Raw genomic sequence first — 23449 nt, 5'->3', positions numbered from 1 at the left:
AGTAAGTGAGCTTGTGATGGCCATTTCTGTGCTAAATTGCACTGGAGAAAGGTATTTTAGAAGGAACGTTTGTATTTGTGTCCCCAATAGATAATGCAATGATCAAGCAGCTCTAGTTTTGCACAGCACAGCACCTGAAATATTGTGAACTATATCGCAAGACCATTGTAGCATGAGGGAATATGACGAACAGTAATTCAAGTGTTTGTACTCTCAGCAGTGCAGCTGTTCTGTTTGCTTCTCTGCTGAACTTTGCCACATAACAGCACTCAGTGAATGACAGGGTGAGTGGTGTGTGGAAGACAGACACACAACTCTGTACTGGAGCCAGAGTTCAAGCTCTATTATGCAGTATCTTTAGTGCACCCAATCGAATAGCACCATATCCTGTAAACTGATACATATTGTGTTATCAACATTCAAAATTATTGTTGTGCCAAATGAAATAATAATGAAAGCCAGTATGAATAACAGGGTCAATGGTTCGTACTGTTAGCACATTTCTAGCTTTTCTTGCCCTGGGTATACGTAATTGCTCTAATGCTTCTTTCTTGCGGGTTTACATTTGCATATGACACATGCAAGCTTTCTTACTGCTTGCCATGTGCATAAACAGTGTGGAAGATATGTGCTTTATTCTTATGCCGGTATCGTTTACCTCTAATGTGATTGCAGGCCTTACAGGATTGTATTCTGGCCCAGCAAACAGTCATAAGCCAGGCCACCCAGGCATTGAACCTCTGCCAAGCGTCGGCAGAGTTCCTTGGCTCTTCTGAGCAGGTTGAAGGAGAGAAACTGCTGCTCATTGCAAGTATGTGTGGACACCAGCTATTCACATATTGCTAGTCGTATAAACATATCAGCTGTTTTAAGCAACACTAAAGGGAAACATTATGCCAAGTTAAATTGGACTGCAGAATCTCTGAGGTCAGTAGCACATAGCTGCACATTATTTCCAAGAAAGCTGGCACAGCACAGAAATCTTGTGCTGATGTGTGGACGACATATCTTGATCCATTTCTTAGACAATCTATTATCTCCGTGAAATACTCCGTATTCAGACGTTGCTAAGCCACCATTCTGTGCAGAACTTGGACTGAGAGACTTTTGGGGCAATAATGTATCAATCTAGTGAGACACATATACTAGGGGTGTGCGAATATAGATTTCGAATAAAATCAAATCTGAGTGACAAACGAAAGCGTGGACCGGGCATCACGTGACTCGATCAGTGCTCCGCGCCGCATGTAGCCATTGTCGCGTGGTGCTGTGTGGGTCAACCGCGGTTGGCACCGATCATAAAGAGCAGGTGCCTTTTCATTGTCAAGGTTGGTGTGATTTGCCAGCTGTCAGATTCTTAAAACTGAAGGGTCACGGCAGGTTCACACAACGATCCCCCCCCCCCCCCCCCTCCATACCTGTCCATCCGCACAAATGTATGCAGCCAGGCTAGGGTGGGAGTCAAGCAGTCAGCACACTAGTCACATGACACTTTTGTGCCAGCCGTGTAATCCAAAGCTAGTCTTGCAATAGGTTGCTCGAAGCTTCAAAACTAATGTGCGTTTATGAACGGCGTTGGGAACGAAAAGCCGCCATAAGGTGTGTTGCAAAGACGGTGGTTGTTCATGAACAACTTTGTTGCCATCTTGTACACTCACTTTCGTTTGCGAGGCAGCTTGTCGGCTTTTCCAAGTGTTGCACAGCTACTGTGAATAAATCCTCGTCGATATGGTAGGAGACCGTAACTTTAGTCGCTGATGCCCGACGAAGCAGTGCTGACTAGGCCTAATAGCTGTTGTAACGGGCTGCAAGCTGTCGCAGATTGCTTGCTGCTATGTTTGTACGGGTGGCTCATAAGTTATTGTTCCTGAGATCACGCGTACAGGTTAGATTGATGGCTGTTGAAATGGCTTTAATTTTATCGCTGCATATCCCACACGATCTTCGCACATGCTTTTGCACATTACGAAATATGCCCTGCTTTTGGTGCTGTTCTATCTGTCCGTGTTGCATTATCGCGTCAATTGGTTCTGTCAACCTGTACAAACCTTCTACTGATAGAGTCGGCCCCAGCTGACTCAGCTCCATCCTGCAGATTGCAGTGTTTGGGTGTTGTGTGTGTGGTCCCCGGAGTGGGCTGACGTCAGAGAGGCGCATTAGGCAAAAGTGCTTGCATTAAGGACCAGAGTCCACGATTGGGTCAGCTGGGGTGAGCTGTCAGCGGTGCATTTGGCACTCCTTTTACAATGAAAAACAGAAAAAACAAATGAAGCACTCGCATGGCATCGAGCACGAGGGGCTCCACGGCGCATATTACATGTGGTACTGCGCGGATCTCTGCACCAAATATGCCAAATATTCTATAAATTGAATATTAGAAAAATAGACTATTAGATATTGTACTCGTGAATCGAAGTATTCGAATGTTCACTGTTTCGGTGATATTTGAGTATTCGCACACCCCTAATATTTACCGTTTAAGGAAACATTTGTCATGTTTACGTATGTTTATTGGATAGATCTTGGCCAAGTATGCTGCAGGGCGTCAATTTCTCAAGAGTGCAACAAATAATTGTTTAGATTACCTTTTGTGCGATCAGCTAAAACATAATGCCGAGGGCAGTGCGACTTTAGACATGAAGCAGACTCTTTTCACTTCACCAAAACCTGATTGGTACATTAAGATTCGGATCATGCATTAAAAATACTGGGTCGCCGAAAGTAACACAGAGTCGACCTGGCTCTGATGTAGCTGACGAACCTAAGAGTCAATGATTAAAATTTTTTTCCAAAGTTCTGTGAATGGCCCCTTTGTTTGCACCTATTTATAAAGCCCAGAAGCGACTGGCCTACATCAACGAAATCCAGCGGCTCAAGGTTGGAGGCGACAACCCGGCAAGCGAGCTTCCCAGGGGGTCCGTGGTGATCAAGAAGATTCGGTTTCCCATCAACAAGGATGCCCTAAAGTCTTCTAGTTAGTGTTCATTCATGCCATTCTCTCTCAAAACATTTCATTGGCACTGGGCTCTTTTTCTGAGCGAGTTGGTATGAAATGCACGAGGAAAGAACTGAGGAGGGAGCACTTGAACGAGCACTGTCACGATCCGCTCTGTCACCTATTTTCTAAGGTGTTCCTTCAGTGGAGTTTGTTGGAGCATGACAACATCCCAAGCCTGCCCAGCTCTTGTGCAGAGGCTGGGCAATCTGAGATTGTTCACGTTGTGGGCGAGCACTGAATTGGCATTCGTATCACTCGCCGTGATTGCTTAGTGGCTATGGTGTTGGGCTGCTAAGTATGAGGTCGCGGGATTGAATCCTGGCCATGGTGGTCGCATTTCACCCGTGTACTTAGATTTAGGTGCACATTAAAGAACCTTAAGTGGTTTAAGTTTCCGCAGTCCCCCGCTGCAGCATGCCTCATAATCAGATGGTGGATTTGGCATGTAAAACGCCATAATTAAATTTTTTAGCATTAGTATTGAGTAGCTGAACTAGATTTGTTGAAATCGGATTTATTTTTGTTTCCCCAAATAGAAGAAACACCCAAATGACAATATCGGCGAGCATTGTCATTGGCCACTGTATGTTATGCCGCAGACAAAGTTTATTATTTATACATGCCTCGCTTCACATTTCAGAGCAGACACTAGATCATGACTAAATCAAATCGTTCATAGTCAGGCTTCAAGCAGCCTTGTGATGAGGCTGCTGAAATATTTTTTGGCTGTTGTGTGTCAAAATCATAGGAACACAGCAGCGTTTTTTTTTACTTCGAGTTGCATCAACACAGTGATAGTTGTAGTAGTCAGCTCATTGTTACACTGAGCTGTGCTCATCTAGCAGGAGACCTGTTGCTCAGTGATGTACATTAGAGGAACAGCAACATACGGCACAATATGGTCAGTCACACTTGCATACCTGCTAACTCCCCCCAATTTACTGCAAAGTTTACAAATTCAAATTCATTCTATGGTTTTATAAATGTGTAGTAGTCAAGTCTTATGAAAAATAAGTTCTCTTTGCTAAAGTTTTGCCTGCTGGTCTAACCATACCCTTGAAAACCTTCCGATTGCAAAAGGACATTAGAGGGGCACCTGTGTCAAGCAAATTCATTCAGAAGAGTTCAGGCAATATTTGCAACAGAAATTTCACTGAAAAAGGCACTGTCATCTAAAAATGCTGTGTTGCTTGTCAGTGCTTATTAAAGTGCATACTATATATCCCCAAAACTGTGTGTTCTCAGGGCAAACCTTAAAGGGCCCCTCGCCATGCCACATAGCAAATTTCGGTTATACACTGGAAGTTGTTACGTGCTATCTAAGGAGTGTTTTACCGCAAAAATTTTTCTAATTGGTTAATTAATAACCGAGATAGAAATATTTCCGTGCCATGAACCCATGATTTTAGGGGGCGAGTGTCACCACCAACATAACACTCTCTCCACTTGCCTCTGTCTTGCCTCCTCAAGTGAAATTCTTTCCCTGTGTTCTCCCATACCGGAGCTAGAGGATTGCGAGACACATACATCACGGGCCCTGCCTTCTTTATTTTTTTCCTTGCTTTATTGCTGCATGGCGTACTTCCACTGATGGCTTCCCGCGTGAACTGTTGTGTTTGCCTCATTTCGCGCAGTGCACGATTTTGCATGCTGTGCATGAGAACACCTAACTAGCAGTATAAGCCAGTGTTACATGAACACTGAGGCAGATGCAAGCGGATCACAGAGTGGGATCGCGTGCTGAAACACAATAGAGCATGACAGTTTTGCCTTCTGCACGTGCGACGACTGCTTGACATAGGAAGAAGCAGAAGTAACAAAAGTACATCTTGCTTGCTATGGTACGAATTAAAATAAAGACACGTTTAGTTTTAAGTTTTATTACTTCTCTAAAGCTTAATTTGTCTATTGAAGCAACAGATCAATCAAATGACTACTGCTGCCTTAAATAATTCTCACTCACATACCACTATGAGCGATGTCGCAGCACTGCCATGTATATGGGCACACTTGTGCGATTGATGTAGACTCTCTGGCTGGGGGTGTGGTGCCTGCAAGAAGGGCAAACGACGTTCGGTTCGCAATTTAGGCCCTCTCTGCGGCGTGTAGGGACGTAATACTTAGCAGATGCAATCATTAGCATGCAGTGAATGCGTTGCGCCTGTCAGCTCAAAATTGTCAGACCTGGTGAGAGGCCCTTTAACAGTGCATGCTATCTCCCCCATCCCTTTCTGATGTGTCTGGGGGATATTTACAAATACTGAAGTTCACAGGCTGGCAGACATGCACTTGACCTGCTACCAAGGGCAGCTGTTGAGTCCTGACCTTGAAGTTCTTTGAGGCCATGGTTGAGCTGTCTCGCAGCTTTGTCCACTACGGTGTTCTTGGACATCGGATTCATACATGGGAGAGTTGCAAACACGTGCGGGTGGTACTGCTGCTGGTGCTGCACTGCAGATCCTAATTTTGTTCTAATTGGTGGCCCCATTTGGCTTCCAATTAGTGCTATTCAGCTTTTTTGTATGCCAAATGGAATTCATTGGATTGTGCACTCCCCTTCCTGAGGCGCTTGTAGTGGAGCTTTAAATTTCATGTTTATTACATGTCAGTGTGGTAGTGACACCACCAACAATATTCTCTGTATTGTCATGACAGAAAACAGCGAGGGGATTCATGAACCCTTATGCACATACATTACGTATTGCCAATTGCATGTTTATCACATCGCTTCTTCTCTGGATCATTGGAACACACTTTTGTTAACCTTTACATGATTGCTTCAGGATGTGTTCCAGTGCTGCCATGGGATTTTAATGTTGAGTCAATGAGCTTGCCTTCAAAGGTCACTGAAGACTAGCTTTTAATGCATTATTGGATTTGCATTAGTATGATAACTCCGTATTCGAAAATGAATGCTTGATTTTGAGGGGAAGTCATGGTTGACGTATCTCACAGGGCAACAAGCTTAGAATGCTGCACACACTGTGCACAAGATGTGAATAGGACACAGTTCTTCTAATACAAGTGCATTGGTGAGTAGCCTAGTAGAATTTGGGTATTAGGAATCATGATGTACTGATGTATGGTTGTAGCACTCGTGTGCTAAAGTATTATGAGCACATCTACTTTTGAAGATTGTGTAACAGTGCGTATTGATTTCAACACCATGTTCATTAATTTCAACGCGCATGGAATAGCAAATATGCAACCTGCCGTGGTTGCTCAGTGGCTATGGTGTTGGGCTGCTGAGCACGAGATCACGGGATCGAATCCCGGCCACGGCGGCCGCATTTCGATGGGGGCGAAATGCGAAAACACCTGTGTACTTAGATTTAGGTGCACGTTAAAAAACCCCAGGTGGTCAAAATTTCCGGAGTCCTCCACTACGGCGTGCCTCATAATCAGAAAGTGGTTTTGGCACGTAAAACCCCATAATTTAATTTTAGCAAATATGCAACTGCAGCAAAGCGTTCATATATTGTGGCAGTTTTACAGGTAAAGGCCAACTGCAACGAAATTTCACTTTGGCCAAATTTGTTATATAAATGCATAGTATATATGTACACCACTGAACCAATCTTGGCAAAGCTGCAGAGCTGGTAAGTGTATAGGATTTTTGCAGCCTTTAAGCAGCATCTAAGCACACAATTTGTATACCTGGTGGTGTTGGTATGATGCAAGTTCCAGCAAGCCGCATCAAAGATTTTTCGGGGCGCCATGGGTGCAGGCCTGTTGGGCTGACTCTCATAGCCACACCTGGAGAACCACAAAGGCCGATTAGAAACATGGCAAAAGGGGCTTGTTGCAGTTTCTATTTGCTGCGCAGCAGGGTTACCTCTGAGATTGTGAAGGTCCTGTCAAGGATGCGTCGCTTCCAATGAGTGATAATGGCGGTGTTTTTTCTAATTTCGGTATTAAAAACGGCTATTATTCCTAGCTTCCTGTGACGCTCCTGCTCACATATGAAACGCCAAACCTATAGGATTTGACAGAGACTCCTTACATCTATATCACAGATATAGATATCGGGAGGTTCTGTCAAGGATGCCAAGGTCCTGTCAAGGATGCGTCCATTCCAACGAGTGATAATTGGCGGTGTTTTTTCTAATTTCGGTATCAAAAACGGCTATTATTCGAATCTTCCTGTGATGTCCTGCTCACATTTAAAATGTCAAACCTATAGGGTTTCACACTCATCTATATCTATATCATCTTAAAGGGCCCCTTACCAGGCCCTATAGCAAATTTTGTTTATATGCTGGAAGTTGTTACGTGTCCTCTAGGGAGCGTTCTGCCGCAAGAATTTTTCAAATCTGCTCATTAATAGCAGAGATAGAAATATTTAAGTGCCGCGAACCCATGATTTCAGCAGGCAGGCTCCACTGCCAAGCAAGATGCTCTCTCCACTCGCCCCGTCTAGCCTTCGCAAGTGAAATTCCTTCCCTGCATTCTCCCATACCAGACCTCAAGGATCATGGACGCATACATCACACGCCCCACCTTCATTTTTTTTCTCCTCGCTTTTTTTTCGGCACTGCGCACTTCCCCTGACGGTGTTGCGCGCAAGCTGATGCAATTGTCTCATTTCGCAGAGCGCACGATTTTTCGCGCTGTGCACAAGGAAACATGACTAGCGGTATAATTCAGTGCTACACGGATACTGAGGCAGAACAAGTGGATCGCACAGCATGATCACATGCTGGAACATGGTAGAAAATGGCACAGTTTTGGTACCTGCGCATGTGACCGCACGATCGTGGGAACAAGCAGACAAAGCGGAAGTACATTTCTCTTGCTTCGGTGCAAAGTAAAACATAAAACACACAGACTTTCCGTTTGTGTTTTATTTCTCTAAACTTCAGTTTGTCAATTCAAGCTACAGATCGCACGGATAACAGATGTCTTCCTGAATATTTCTAAAAGTCATGTGTCGCCACGAGTGACGTCACACTGCAGACACGACTACGTAGCACAGGGGTATGATAACGTCACCGTCCCGCTTGGAGGACGGCGGCCACGAGAAGAAGGAAAAACGGTGTTCGGTTTGAAATTTCATATCTTTCCGCGGCGCGTAGCGATATAATACTTTGCAGACGCGATCGTTATCGCACAATGTATGCTTTGCGCTCATCAGCTCAATATGGCCAGACCTGGGGAGGGGCCCTTTAAACTAGGCTTTTTATTGTGGTCCAAAATTATGTTGCAGTTGGCCTTTAACTAGGCAGTATGGTAATCGAATGTAATAAGTGTTTGAAAAACCTTTTACCATGCTTTGCTGTTGTAATTGACAATTTGTATTCTGCTATATCGTTTTGCCGTTCATTAATCAACCAAATTCCAGATTACAGAATGTCTAACAGTGCTCCTTGAGGATTTTTTCCCCCTCTTTGTAAAGCTGCTAAGGTTATTTACTGAATAGATTGGTTTACTAGCAAACATTGGCTTGCTTGTGTGCAAGTCTGCTGCAGTGCATTCATCAGTGTGTTCGAAATGGTTGTGCAGGTGGCTTTCTGTACCACTTCCTCTGCATGGTTCAATGCCGTGGAAAGGTAAATGCATCTCAGCTCATCTCGAGTGACGCCTTGCTGAGCAGTCAGCAGAGCTGTCTGGAGTTTGACAACGTGATTGAATATACCAACGTGGATGAGGACTTCCAAGTGCAGATCGACTTGTATGGACTCGTACGTACAAGTTTTCCGTTTTCCCGGGGCTCTTGTATAGCAACTCTAAGAAGAATTAGGAGTGCGATCGCAAATTTGTAAAACTGCTAGCAGTTGCAATTTAAAAGCCTGTAGTAGTATATAAGATTTTAGCACACTGCAGTACAATGGCAATTCTAGGGAGTACATTTCCGTATGTAATATGTAGGAATTATCTGTTAAACTTGCTTCAATATCTGTCCATGGCTGTTGACGAAATTTCCGAAGTTTGTGTGATGTGTTGACTTGGCGAAAGTCATGATTTCATGATTTCTTGCTTAAAATTCAACTCTGTGACAAAGCTTCAGAGTTTATTTAGATTTCTGAATCGGCTTACTTCACTCTGCAATTGCATCAACAGCATAAAATAATTTTTCTGCACATTTTGCCACATGGCACTTTATGGTTAAATGCATGCAGGCCTTCATCTTGAAGAAACTGTACAAGTGTTTTGTTGTTAATCACTTGTGTCGATCACTTCGGGCAAAGCAAAGCTTTGCTTGTAGAAAGAGCTGTAAAGAATTGTGTGCAGGTTAAAATAGATATTACCGTATGTGTGATGCTGCCTCTGCTATACATTACAGTCCTTAAGGATGCCTGAAGTGTTCTTATTAAGCACAAGATACTCAGGTAGCTAAAATAAATTTAAAAACTGATTGGTGTAGTACTTAAGCCCATAAATGTCGAAAACCCTCATGCTAGCAATAGTCAATTTCTCTAAAACACATTAGCAATTAGCGGAGCAAGGTTGAAATGCTATCAAAAATCCTTTAATTTTCCAGAAAACTGTCTCTCCTGTTGTACCTCATGACAAGAAGTACCACATAAAAAAGGTGAGTTTGCAACATCTTCCCTCAAATCTATAAGCTTGCTCTTGGTGCTACAACTGTCAATGTTCACATGGTAGCTTTGGGTGATTGTGAACATTTAGTTATGGTACATATTAGTCATTAGTAGCACAATTTAACCCCATTATCTGGGAGACTGTCTAGCTCGGTCAAGTCCAGGCTCTCTCCTTAACAGCAAATTTATGTCAAAAGTTTGTGCAGGACTATGGGATACATACTATAGTGAATCAATGACCTGGCATGAGCTAACGGTACATGCCTTTGATATAGTATTTCGCACAGAAGGAGAAAACTCGTCCATTTTTTTTTTCTGTGGCAAATGCAGGAACTGTTCATCTTATTATGTCCAGATATGTTTTTGGTTCTACATTTAGGGTGGTTTTGAATCAGCTGTATTTTAAGGCCCTCTATTTTAGTTGCAGTTTTCTGTTTTGTTCTGAATGGCATACATACTTGCCACATGTGTTAATCTTTCTGAGCATTTGCATCTTGTGTGTAAAATATGAATATAGCTAAATGGCTTGTCTGGCAAATACTCTTAGTTCTAAACTAATTCCTGTGCACCTTTGAATTTCTAGGAAACAATTAGGATGAAGCTGTCGTCTCGGGGCAAAAAGACTGACAGCATATTTATGACTCCAGGTAAGACTTTTGCTTCACCTTGTGTGCAAAGAGTGTCACTCCTTTCTCATTTGTTTTTGTATCTTCCGTGTTGCAGCGATTATGGACAGCGTTGGCTTCGAAAAGTAGCCCCTCATATCCGCAAGATGGCATGTCAAATTATAGTCAGCAAGGCAATTCTTGTGTGTGCATGTGATGGATGGGGCCTTTCTAAAAAACATGGTTTACATATAAAAGAGCCTTTGCAAATTCTGTTGTGTAAACCACTGCTTCCATTGTGAATTGAGTTTTGCTGGAATCACTCAGTATAATCACATTTGACAGCATATATATATATATATATATATATATATATATATATATATATATATATATATACTACATTTGTCTTAAGTGGTGTGTGTTGACAGCGCTTTAACTGTTTGGTTGCAGAAAATTGATGGTCCGATAACCAACCAGTTGTTTGACGTTCTGCTAAATGTCTGAGGGAGAATTTTTTGGAAGTAAAACTGTACACACTGAACCTCATCTGCTTGTCACTCAGCTGTAAATTGTAGTTGCGAGCTTCTTGAAGCCAAGTTAGGTTCTGTTTGTTTTTTGGTTCTCATTCTAGCATATACAACTTGTAATTTTCTTTCACTGTGACTTGTATGTTTTGCTTAGTTTTCCCACTACACCCGCCGTGGTTGCTCAGTGGCTATGGTGTTGGGTAGCTGAGCACGAGGTCGCGGGATCGAATCCTGGCCGTGGCGGCCACATTTTGATGGGGGTGAAATGCGAAAACACCCGTGTACTTAGATTTAGGTGCATGTTAAAGAACCCCAGGTGGTCAAAATTTCTGGAGTCCACCACTACGGCATGTCTCATAATCAGAAAGTGGTTTTGGCACGTAAAACCCCATAATTTAATTTTTCCCACTGCTGCAAAAGTGCCATATGCAAGATAGAATTTTACAATTGCTACTCACAACAGTTGTGCAACAAAATAAACATGTTTGCCTGATAGAATTCTTTTGAAGTGGTTCTTGTAGCATCAACATTGTAATGCCTTTTTTGGCACATCTGCTCACAAACGTGAACGGTGCTTACCGTTTTTCTCTTGCGGCCACTGTTGTCCTCCCTACAGGAATTTCCAGTCCAGGTGGTCCCAATGCTGTGCGTACCTCATCCTTCCAGAGCCTTGGTTCTTTCGTTCTGAGCACGTCAAACTGTCACCAGAGCGTCTTTGCATTGTCCAAGGTGTGCTGGCATGCATCTGTTTCACTCTTTGTAAAACAACTCGTGAAAAATGACTGAGTAGTCCAAAATCGAAGAGCCAAATTTTGAGTGCTATAGCTCAAACAAAAAGGACTGGGGACTAAGGAATCGACATGCCATGCTATCAGTTTGGAAATGATTATTGGGAAGTTTTATTTGCAGAAACTTGTGCTATTTGCGAGCTTGGTGTATTTGCACTATGTGACTGAGCATGGCGCATAGGGAGCTGCAGTTCAGGTATAGCGATGTCTCCCGAACTGGCAGAGAATGACTTTTCTTTTGTAGACATGAATTTTAAAATTCATGTGCACTTGTGCGTGGCTTGTCGTTTGTGTTAAGTTTCGTGCAATGAAACTGGCCCCTTTGGTGCTGAACATTCAATTGTTCATATAATTAAATACAGCAATTATTTCAAGGGAACATAACTGACAATGTAACACTAGAATTGCTGACAGCAGCAAAGATAGTCAAATACTATAATGTTAACACGCCAGCATGGTGCATTTATACATTACTTGTAAAGTCATGCACACAATGGGAAGCAGTAGCTAAGCAGTAGCTAAGCAGTAGCTAAGCTGGCTGGTTCTTTTTAGAGTACAGTAATGCCTCGTTACAACGAAGTCAGCAGGATGGCGAAAAATTCGTTATAAGCAGTAACTCGATATAAGCGACCATTCGAGAAAAGCTAAAGCAGTTGAGCTTTAATTGCGCCACAACTGCGAAGAAGTCAGAATACAATCTTATTCAGTGAAGCAAAACTTTATTCAGGTGCAAAAAAGGCAGTGAGTTTTGGCCGTTTCAAGTTCTTACTGGGCGCAAGCAACCCCTGCTCTAATTTGACCAAGCATTGCACGAGGCAGTGGTCGCCACCTGTGCATTAAACCTTATTTTGCAGCAAGCATAGGTACTCCCGTGCCTGCACCATAGTTGGCACTTCACATGGCTCTTCGTCCGCCGGCTCTTCGTCCTTGTCAGGGCCACCGACAGTGTCAATTATCTCCGCATCCGTTGCTGGGGCGACCACGGGAGCAGCTGCATCAGCCAATGCGAATTTCTCGAAGTTGCGTTCTACCTCTTGGCCAGCATTTTTATGAATGGCCTTGTAAACATTGCTGCAAGTCCGCTTATCGTCACCGCCTTTTCCCACTTCTTTTATCAGCAGAACTTTCTATTCCAAAGTCAGACACTTTCGCCTGGAGACTGACAAAGCCATTTATCACTGTACACCACAAAAGTACACATGCGGCATGCTAACGAAGCACTCGGAATAACACACAGTCATGTGGCATGCAGCACAGATCCAAATGCACGCGCCGTTGGTGCCAAAGTGACTGAACGCGGTGGGCGATGCAGAAGCTTCAAAATGTTGTCAGGACATCTCGATTACCTCATCAGTGTGTGCTGGTGATGGCGATGGTTGCAATGGTGGGCTTGGCATCGGCATCACTTGTAGTGGAAGAAAGGCGATCTGGGTTGTGGACACTGTGGGAGATATGGGGTTCTCCTCCATACTCTTGGGGACAAAGGAACGACAACACAGTAGTGCAAACAGTCACAAGGGCATTTATTGCACCTTTCATAGATCAATGCCTGCTAGCCGAGTTGCTATCCACAAAACATGCCGATGGGCGCGTGACAAATCTAGAAGTCTGACTCACCGAGCGACCGGATAGCGAGCGAATATGTTCGCCCCATGCTGGATCCCAACGCCTGGTCGTTCGCGCGTGTTGTCACGCGAATGGTGGCACGTTCCAAGGCGGCCACGCGAGACTGTCTCGCAGAAGCATGGATTGGCGCGCGCACGCGGAACGTCCGGCGCACGCGGAACGTCCGGCGCGTGCGCCAGTCCGCCGCTCAAGACCAAGAGCCTTTCTTTCCCGCGCCTAAGTAACCCCGCCGCAGCGCAACACTAGCGCCATCTCTCGCACTGCGCTTCAACCACTCCGACCGCCGCGGGCGCCAGGCCACGCGGCGGGCGAAGCCGCCCTGCAGGAGACGAGCTATGCGGGAAAACTAGATCTCAGGGGAGGCGTGAGAGCCACGCATCCCCACAACACCAAGAAGTAGGAACTGTGGAAGAGCACCCATTGGTGGAAGATTGTGCTTGGGAGGGCAGGCCAGAAGAGGGCAGCTTTGGAGGAGCAGTGACGTCGAAACTGGCAGCGAGGAGGTGAGGAGTTGACATGAAGGCGAGTGAGAGGAGTGACTGGCATCCAAACAGCTTGCTGACTGGAGAGCAAATGAGGAGGGGAAGGAAGCGGCCACTTTATAGGGGGGTTGTGGAGGTCACGGAAGACTACGAGAGTGTCATGCTAGAAAGCGCCGCAAATGCCGTGGCTCAACTGAGGTTGTGTTTGTTGTGCTCAAAAAACTATTAGCCGCTCATTGTGGGTACGCAGCGCGATCGTGAAAACTGAACGGTCTTGCAGGAGGGGCTTTGCATGACCACTCAGCAATTTTTCACGATGTGTACAGCCGTGAAGTTTGCAAAACGAGAGTTTTTCGGCGCCCCGTTGTCAACAACACTGTGCTAATTCTGCGGTTTAAGTGTTGGTGCTTTGTTACGACTTTGTACCGGTGCCACCACTATTACGACTTTGAGGTGGTCCCGTAGCGCTCGTCACCCGTTTCATGACAGAGCGTTGGAAGCGAAGACTCCGAGTCAGGCGTCGGTGAGAATAACAAAAGGGACTTTATACACTATATACAGGTCATTATACAGGACATGATCGGATCGGCACTGGGGCCGAGAGCTCACAGCAAACGCGACTGTTCCCGCACGGCGACGTCCGGCGAAAATGCGTGACACATCTCACTCCAGTCGAGAGCGGCACTGGCTCCCGGTGGGTCGGCAGATCCGGTTTTTCAGGCGGCCGCGTCGCGGCTTTATAATCCCCGAGAAACCATTGTCACTCAAACGGCCCAATACAAAGCCAGCACTCGACGGTCGTCCGAGAGGTCCAACCAGCGACCGCGCTGGCCACCCGGTTCAAAGCTCGCGCGCGCGGTGACCTCCAGGCAAAAAGGAGGTGCGGCGCCGGGCTGTCTGGCACTTGGTTGCACGTTTGGACATGTTGCTCGCCGATACTTCTCCGCAGGACACCGCTGCCTGACGGCTCTTGACTCTCTTGACTTGACGCTCTTGAGCATCTTGACTTGTCAAGGGAGAATTAGGGCGCTGTGCCTTTCGGCGCAGCCCCGGGTTTGTCCAAAGGGCGCTCGCAGGATAAATTCTGCATCTTGTAGATTCGGAATCCGGGCTGGTGGTAATGGCACAACAGCATCCCCGCCCTCAGATAAGGCGCCGGGAAGACGAGCTGCCTCCACGTGGCTCGGATGCCAGGCGCGCACGTTCGTCAGGCTCGTCCAAGTTCACGTCCAGTGTCGGGACGCCAGGTAACTTCACGTGCCCAGGTCCGACTCGCCAGGACAGGAGCTCTGCTCACCGCGTTGTCGCCAAGGCACCTCGACTAGCTCCGCTCGGGTCGTTCCTAAGCCCTTGCTTCTCGCCACTGGTCCCGGTTGGTCGTTCTGCAGCTTGCAAAACCGGCCGGCAAAAGGCAACACCCAACACGAACAAGTGCCCTCTGTCTCCCGTCAAACACCAGACAAGGCCATACTCCAAATCAACCTAACTAAATTGCTATCCCCCTTCTTGCTCCCGCTGCAACAAGAGGCAGGTGTACGATCTGGTACACAAGGCTCAAACAACCAGTTTTCAAATTAACAACACACCAAAATATCAGGAACAATTAATAATCAGCAATAATAATGACAAATAGAATGGTCCCCTTGAAATCACTTGGACCGAAAACACACTGCTGGGGAAGCAAGTGAGGTCATTCCGGTGATATTTTCGCGGAATCAGAAGCTGCTTACATTTGCGACCCTGCTTATCCGTGTAGCGGCGGTGCAATAAGCCACATTCCTCGTAAAATGAAACCCTCTTTTTTTTCACTCCCCGTTTGACGCTCTTCATCAGATCGGCTAGTGAACAGTCTTCCTGTTGCTCGCGAATCAGAGTTTCCCTTTCAACTGCAGCCTGCTCCTGCCAGCTGGCGGCAACCGGAGCGAGTGTGGAGCCCGCGTCGCCTAACTGCGGCATCGCGTCCATATCGCGGCTAGCACTGCACGTGTCACTCCCACTCACTTCCAGGACACTCTCGCCCAGGACGGCCTCCGAGCTCTGCCTCTCCCGTGCCTGCTCTCCACCTAAGTTACCTTGATCGGTCCGTGTGCCGCACCGCTGTTCGCTCACCGACGCAAAGTCAAGTTCCCTCGACAGCGGGCGCGCTTTGGATCGCGTGAGGGCCATGTACGCCACGTCGGCAAAGAATGATTTGCCCTGATCCTTCAGCAGCTGCTCCGAGCTATTTGAGAAGAGGTAGGAAAAGTGCTCCGGGAGGGCGGCAGACACAGCGGCTTCGGTGTTAAGTTTCCCAAACTCTCCTTCAATGATAACCGTTGCGATCGGTAAACAGACACTCTCCTCCTCGGCCACTTGCCGTATCCTAGCGCACTCTCCCGTAAAATCACTCGAGGAGATGAAAGACGGGTGGACAACGTCCATAGTTGCTGCAGAGTCCCGAAGTGCACGGCACTTCTTACCGTTTACCTTAATTTCCTGCACATATGGCTCCAATAGTCGTATGTTTTTGTGAGTTTCCTGTATCGTTGCAAAAGCAATTTTCTCTGGGCAGCTCGCAGCGATGTGCCCTTGCTTTTTGCCATTGTAGCAGGTTAACGGTTTCCGTTTTTCAAAAGAACGCGTCGTATCGTTTCGCTGTTCGGGACCATCGTTATCATTCTGAGATGCATTCTGTCCTTCCATTACAGTTTCTTTGGTAAGGGACTCGTCTTCCCGAAACTCGCGACGCGTGTTTTGCTTCCTTCCGTTCTTCGGGCTTCCCGGAAAACCCATCTCTCCTATCTGCTTTTTCTACGCGCACTGCCTTGCTGTGCAAGCTGCGGCGGGTGTAATACTCTTCCGCTAACTCTGCTGCCTTGTTTAGCTTAACCTCCTTTAGCCTATCTTGCAGCCAGAGCTGGACATCCTCATCAATGCAACGGTAGAACTGCTCCAACGCGATGCATTCGACGATTTGGTCGCGGTCGTCGTAAACCTCTTCGCCCTTCAGCCATTCCACCAGGTCTGCTTTTAGACCAAACGCGAAGTCAACATTCGACTCCTTGCCCTTTTTTGCATACCGGAACCTCTGCCGGAAAGCTTCGGGCGACAATTTGTACTTCCGCAGTAGCGCTTCCTTCACATCACTGTAGCTCTCAAACGCCTTTTTCGATAAGCAAGTTATTACGTCTGATGCCTCCCCAGGAAGCAAGGCTAACAGATTCTGTGCCCAGAGGGATCGCTCAATGCTATTCCGTTCGCACACGTGCTCAAATTTCACGAGGTATTTGGCCATATCCTCTCCGACGACAAAGGGTGGAAGTTGATCGCGTATTCTTGGAACGTTAGAAGTGATACTAGGCGCCGGCGAGCTATTTTGGGTCTCCAACTCTTTCATTTTAAGCTCGTGCTCGCGACGTTCCCTCTCTCTCCTTTCCTCCTTTTCCTCCTCGCGACGCTCCTTTTCTGCCTGCCACACCCGACGTTCCTTTTCTGCCTGCCACTCCCGACGTTGCTTTTCTTTCCTTTCCTCCCTTTCCCGACGTTCATTGATATCCGCCCAGGCCTCTTCGGCTTCCTCAGCCGTTACGTCCCCAGTCCACATGACCTCAAGGATCGCATTCTTTCTTTTGGTTGAGCCCAACTCAATGCCCAACTCCTCACAAATTTGGAGAAGTTCCTTGACCTTGTACTTCTCCATCGTTCACACTGTCCTCCTGCTGTTTACCGTTTTTGAATATACCTGCCGTACGCTACTATAACGCTACTAGTAAGACATCCGCAAGTATTTCACACACTGCCCTGTTTACCCCCTCAGCATCCCCTGGTTTTCAAAACACTCTCACTAGGCTTGAAACACACAGGGTTAACACAATGCAACACCAAATCCTTCCCTAAATTGCTACTATAACCTGTGTCAGTGAAAGTCTGGTGTTTGAGGTAAACTTCAGGCACTCACCGCACCGAGGTAGCCGATGTCTGTCAATCCCGTAGCTGCCATCCACTGTTACGACTTTGCACCGGTGCCACCACTATTATGACTTTGAGGTGGTCCCGTAGCGCTCGTCACCCGTTTCGTGACAGAGCGTTGGTAGCGAAGACTCCGAGTCAGGCGTCGTTGAGAATAACAAAAGGGACTTTATACACTATGTACAGGTCATTATACAGGACATGATCGGATCGGCACTGGGGCCGAGAGCTCACAGCAAACACGACTGTTCCCGCACGGCGACGTCCGGCGAAAACGCGTGACATCTCACTCCAGTCGAGAGCGGCACTGGCTCCCGGTGGGTCGGCGGATCCGGTTTTTCAGGCGGCCGCGTCGCAGCTTTATAATCCCCGAGAAACCATTGTCACTCAAACGGCCCAATACAAAGCCAGCACTCGACGGTCGTCCGAGAGGTCCAACCAGCGACCGCGCTGGCCACCCGGTTCAAAGTTCGCGCGCGCGGTGACCTCCAGGCAAAAAGGAGGTGCGGCGCCGGGCTGTCTGGCACTTGGCTGCACGTTTGGACATGTTGCTCGCCGATACTTCTCCGCAGGACACCGCTGCCTGACGGCTCAGCATCTTGACTTGTCAAGGGAGAATTAGGGCGCTGTGCCTTTCGGCGCAGCCCCGGGTTTGTCCAAAGGGCGCTCGCAGGATAAATTCTGCATCTTGTAGATTCGGAATCCGGGCTGGTGGTAATGGCACAACAGCTTGCATACCGTCGCGTCCGCACATTGACAAATGTCTAGGAACAAATTCAGTGACCCTACCACGCATTTGGACTGTTTGTCTAAAGTCGAATGGCAGAAATCGAGCATGACCAGCTCGAGAAAATCGCCGGAGAAACACCAGCTTGCGTTGACCTGCCATGTTGACAGCCTGACTTGCTGCTGGCAACTTGGATTTTTCATGTTTTTGGCAAGTTATCGGTTGATTTGCACCGCCAAAAGTGCAACAAAGCTAGGGGCAGTGCTTTATTGCGATGCAGGCTGATTATGGTGAGCGGCGAGCAAATTTCTAGACCGGCTTTCCCAAAGTCGTCTTCTTGATTTGTTAATGTAGCTCCTCGCGTTGAACATGGGGACACTTCTTTTGTGCTTTACGGCACGTTTCAGTACGAGAAGTGCTTTTTAGAGCGGTAAAACTTTGCTCATCGAGTGTACCCCATGGAATGCTACGGCACGCGGTGGCCACGGTGGCCACACTCCGATTCGGGTGGAATGCAGATGTGCTCCTGGACCATGCATTGGGTGCCATTAACGAACCACAAGTGGTCAAAATTAATCCAAAGTCCCCCACTATGGTTTGCCTCATAATCATATTGTGGTTTTGGCATGTAAAACCCCAGAATTTAATTATTTTTAGTGAACCCAAAGCCACGGGTGCAATGCCCAGCATCAGTTGTGGAATTCCAATGAACCTGAATCCAAAAAATACCTACATGTGTAGATTTAAATGCATTTTAAAGAGCTGTATGTGGTCAAACTTGCATCTCTCCTGCAGCCTATGTCATAACCATGAAGTTGTATGGCATACAACACCATCAGTTGTTGCTATATTATTGGGATGGTGTTGGGATCACGTGTTCAACATTGCCTATGACAAAAGTGTATTCACCTGGAGCACAGCAAGAGTCGCTGCTTTGCTATTGCAAATAATATTCCTCTCAATATTTACCTCTGGTACCCGTCTATGTTCAGAAAAGTGGTCAAATACCACAAGATTTAACTGCTCTTCACCATACATGTATGTACTGTATATTTTGGTTATGGCAGTCTGCTGTAGTTAGGGTGTCCTAGGTTGATGGTAACAGCCCATGTACCATCAGCACAAATTGAAATGTGAAAAGTTAATAACTGATCAGAATGCCAGTTACGTGTAATAACAAGGAAGCATGGCATGTAATCACTCTGTAACCGGTTTCTGAACGAGTAGTAGTCCTGAGTGATGAGTGCTAATGATGAGACATAATTGATGAGTGCTAAAATCAAACTTTAATGAATTGTCGAGCTCACTAATTATGTCAAGTATATACCAACTAGGCCCCCAGCAAGACCTTTTTTATCCTAGGTGTACATTCTGGAATCTGAATTAAGCCATTATCGCAAGTGAACCTTGAAATGTAACAACACATTTTAGTAGTTTTGGAATTCTTCACATTTAATTTTTGCTGACAGCACCTGTATAGCCAAGTGAAAATATGTGCAGTTGATTTACATATTGAAACTGGGCTCTTCTTTTTCAGGTCCCGGGCTCTTTCTTCATAGAAGGCAAGGCATTCGTGGATTTACACCTGCATGCTGACCATGGATTGGAACACCGGGGCTTCCTGGTGTGTATCTTACGCCATGTCATTATACTAAAGCAATAGAGCTCTAAAATATTTGTGGTAAGCTTTTACTTTTGTGCCTTATCTTATGCTGTTTCTTTGCCAATTTTTATGGGCCTATCATCGCTGTGAAAATGTCGACTCACTCGGTCTGAGTTTAACAATGTAAGCACAAAAAGACTCTGCAATCTTACAAAGTTTTTGACCACAATAACCTGAGGAAGGGGGAATAGGTAAATGACACGATGTAGTAGAAGAAACATGACAAACAGCTGGCCATAGCAATGGGGCCTAGCTTACAGATGCTGCAGACACTACCGATGAAGTGATCATGGCTTGGCAAGGACTTTCGTGGCATTGGCTATGACCAAATCAGTTGGTCGAATGTTGTAACTTGTAATGGTAGCCTGTGTCACAGTAGTTGTCCTTTCCCATAAATTTATCTTGCTACGCAGGTTGCTGCGGGCCATACCTCCTCCAGTGAGTGTTGAACAATGCTATAATGTTAAAGAAGCAAACTATTCTAGTATATCCAAGCTATAAACATTGTAGCACTAGAACAGTTTCAGTAGGCATGCGTGAAGATGTGAAAGTTGCTAGAACTGTCTCTGGTGACCAGGGCTGGCACTATATAGGAAAGGTCAAGGGCATTGTGGTGGAGTGAGAGTAGGCATGGCCATTGCTCTGGTGGTGTTGTGTAGGGAACAATGACAGGGAACATTCAATAGGTGGAGGTGGCGTGAAAAGGTAGCTGCCACGATCACGATTTATAGTAGCAGTCTTCCCATTGTGTGAATGATTCCCTGGAGTGGTGGTTGAACACAAACGTGCACTAGCCGTGCACAAAACATGGCCAAAGCAGTCACAAGCAGCCACAAGGTCATGCTTCGTGGAACAGTTGTATCTTGAGTAGTTGGGGTGTACAGCTTGATCACTGGACATGAAGGCACCACTTGCAGTGGTGATGTTGAGAGAGACATTTATCCAGCTAACTTTGGCACCTGTGACATAGTTGCTGATTCAGTACAAGAACATGTGTGCTGCACTGGCAGAAATCAGCTCACCTGCTGAGTGTTGTCAGAATAAGTGCAAGGCAGTTTTACCAAAATCTGAGGGAGTAAAATTGTGTTGCAGTGGTTGGTTGTCCAGCAAAATTAGATTAACTGGCATCGGCAGGTATGGTGCGCCTGCCGTGAATGGTATGAGCATTGGTAACATTACTATCATTCAAGTGGTGGTCAGGGGGTTTGCATAAGTTTGGGGCTTATGTCTACTACTACTACTACTACTACTAGATCTACTTAGGTAGATTGTCATAGCAGCGAGCTAGCGGAGCGGCTTTGAGCCAAGCACGTCATCTTCAAAAGGGGCTTATTGAGCTGGTGTTGCATTCCTATTGGAGGTAAACATCATTGAAGAACCCTTGTACAATTTGCCTGGAGGTCAACGACTGTGAAATTCTAGCAGTGGCATGCTGGTAGCAGTGTCGAGTGAAGTGGCTCACTCACCCCAATGTGTTGGCACAAACATGCATATCAAGTAAAAATGGCAGCTGGCATGCAGACATAATGTAGAGACTCTGCAGAGATGTCGAAAACTGAGTCGAACTAGCAATTGGCAGTAGTGGGACCAGAAGTGCAGAGCTGGAGTCCTGGAGTGGACAACAACGTAGAAAGCCAGCATGGGCCACTTGAAGGTCATGTGGGCAAGGTCAAAGCATAAGAGGTTAGGAGCAGCACATATGGTAGGCACAAATCATGCTTGTATAATGTGCTGGTTGTGTTGGGTGTTGTAGCTACTCCACTGCAGGAACTTTGAAACAGGTGGATCAGACAGGAGGCTATGGGAAGTCTGTGCAGCATGCCCTGCTAGCCTTTACCCAGGAAGCTAGAAAGCAATGTGTTTCAGCAATGGTTGCCCTGGTTGTTTTTGCACGATCTACACTGCTTGAATTATGGAACTTTAGTAGAACTTAGTCTATCAGTCGAGTGTCAATATAGTGAACATGGTTAGGTAATGAAACATCGTACTATCTCAAAGTATAGATCTAAAATGCTTCTTTCCAATATTAGCATGTAATGAACTTAGGTATAACAAAGGTATATTCCTTTCTCGAGCATGACTCCATTATAATGCGGCTTGACTATAATTGCTTTTACTCCTGTTTGCATGTTAAACTGAAGACCTTGTTTGAGGAAGTGGGTGGCTTCGGTGCTTGGACACGGCTGTGGTGCATGCTCAGGGGAAGCCACCTGGTGCTCTGGAGGTACCCCGAGGATGAAGACAGCAAGGTGAGCGACAAACAAGAGCGCAGCCCATGTGGCAGCGTGACTTACTGCTTTGGCTGGGATGCACTTGTTTAGGTCTTGTCCTGTGCCAGAAATGTCCAGCATAAAAGTGGCACCTAGCGTCTGACAAAAATAAAGTGCCTGAATTTACTTCACATCAATCATTGCTTAGAAAGGAAGCATGGGAGCGCATTATTCTTTTTTTTGTTCTCCTACCTGCTTCTGCGCATCGCATTCCTGCAGGACTTGTGCAGGACTGCATGTACAGCAAGCACTTGCTTGATGTGCTTCAACGTGTGCCATGTGATAGATGTTGCATAAATGGCTGGCTAGGAGAGCTGCCGTACTAGCATGAAACTTGCTGAATTCATTGCAATGGGTTGATACTCTGATAACGAGCTCGCCACTGACAAAATAATTGTGAAACTTGCAGAGTTGTGAAGTTGTTTATTTGGATAAATGTTGGTGCACGTTGCATGGATGCCACACTATGAATGCTGTGTGGCCTTTGCTTTACTGGAGTACTAAATAGAGCTTCTCCTGACAGTTTGCAAGCACCAAATCATTCACATAAGTTTAGAATCTTGTGCAAAACACCAAGTGTTAGTGATAGATTTCACTGCTACATAACATATGCTTGCACAATAAATTTCGAATGCTTGCTTAGTCTATTCCATTCATATAACTCCAATTTTGTTTTCTGAAATTTATCTTGTGAGATATGAATTAATGAAGCCTCACTATAGCTTCAGCAAGAGCAGCTAATACGTGAAGGTGGGAAAGTCTGTGAAGGAGTGAGCAAATTCTTTTTGGTGTCAAATGGTGGAAACCAAACATGAATGTTTTTATCTTCATACAATTTGCATGTTATTTTAGACGTGCTTGACTGAACAGCTTCGCACAAAGCTCGCAGCATTTAAAATTTTCTTGGCTCCTCAAGAGTACTTGGGACAATGTTCTTGCACACATTGGCCTTCTGTAGAAAGCTTTGCTATTACAAGGATGTTCACCAATATGTGAGTCAGTGATACTGGTGCCTTGTTTATAAATTGCTCTTTTGTGTTCACACTGTAGCAAAAATACTGCAGGTAAAATGAAAACTAAAAAGAGAGCTAAATCATATGTCAGTTACTTTTAACTGAATAAATATTCCATGTTGTTCAGGCCACGCAAAGCTTGGTGGACAGTTCCTTGCACTGCGAGGAGAGGCCACAGTGTCTTCTACTATGTTGCTGGCAAGCAACCTTTCGGAATGCAATTATTGTTGTGTATGCTGTACGTTATAAAACTGCAA

General features: G+C 45.9%; 1 protein-coding gene across 4 annotated transcripts in view; it reads left to right on the top strand.

Moving 5' to 3' along the window:
• Nucleotides 1-23449, top strand: part of LOC126540547 (uncharacterized) — a 73764-nt gene that overhangs the window by 39013 nt on the left and 11302 nt on the right. For all 4 annotated transcript variants that reach the window (XM_055076110.2, XM_055076109.2, XM_050187380.3 and 1 more), the window contains 8 exons: nucleotides 676-811; nucleotides 2834-2974; nucleotides 8501-8679; nucleotides 9480-9530; nucleotides 10124-10187; nucleotides 11292-11404; nucleotides 19784-19870; nucleotides 22051-22158. In XM_055076110.2, the coding sequence (XP_054932085.1) occupies nucleotides 676-811; nucleotides 2834-2974; nucleotides 8501-8679; nucleotides 9480-9530; nucleotides 10124-10187; nucleotides 11292-11404; nucleotides 19784-19870; nucleotides 22051-22158 (879 nt within the window). The remainder of the gene's footprint in view (nucleotides 1-675; nucleotides 812-2833; nucleotides 2975-8500; nucleotides 8680-9479; nucleotides 9531-10123; nucleotides 10188-11291; nucleotides 11405-19783; nucleotides 19871-22050; nucleotides 22159-23449) is intronic.

This window comes from Dermacentor andersoni, chromosome 2 (genome assembly GCF_023375885.2).
Source record: "Dermacentor andersoni chromosome 2, qqDerAnde1_hic_scaffold, whole genome shotgun sequence".
Taxonomy (NCBI): domain Eukaryota; kingdom Metazoa; phylum Arthropoda; class Arachnida; order Ixodida; family Ixodidae; genus Dermacentor; species Dermacentor andersoni.
This window is presented reverse-complemented; position numbering and strand designations above follow the sequence as displayed.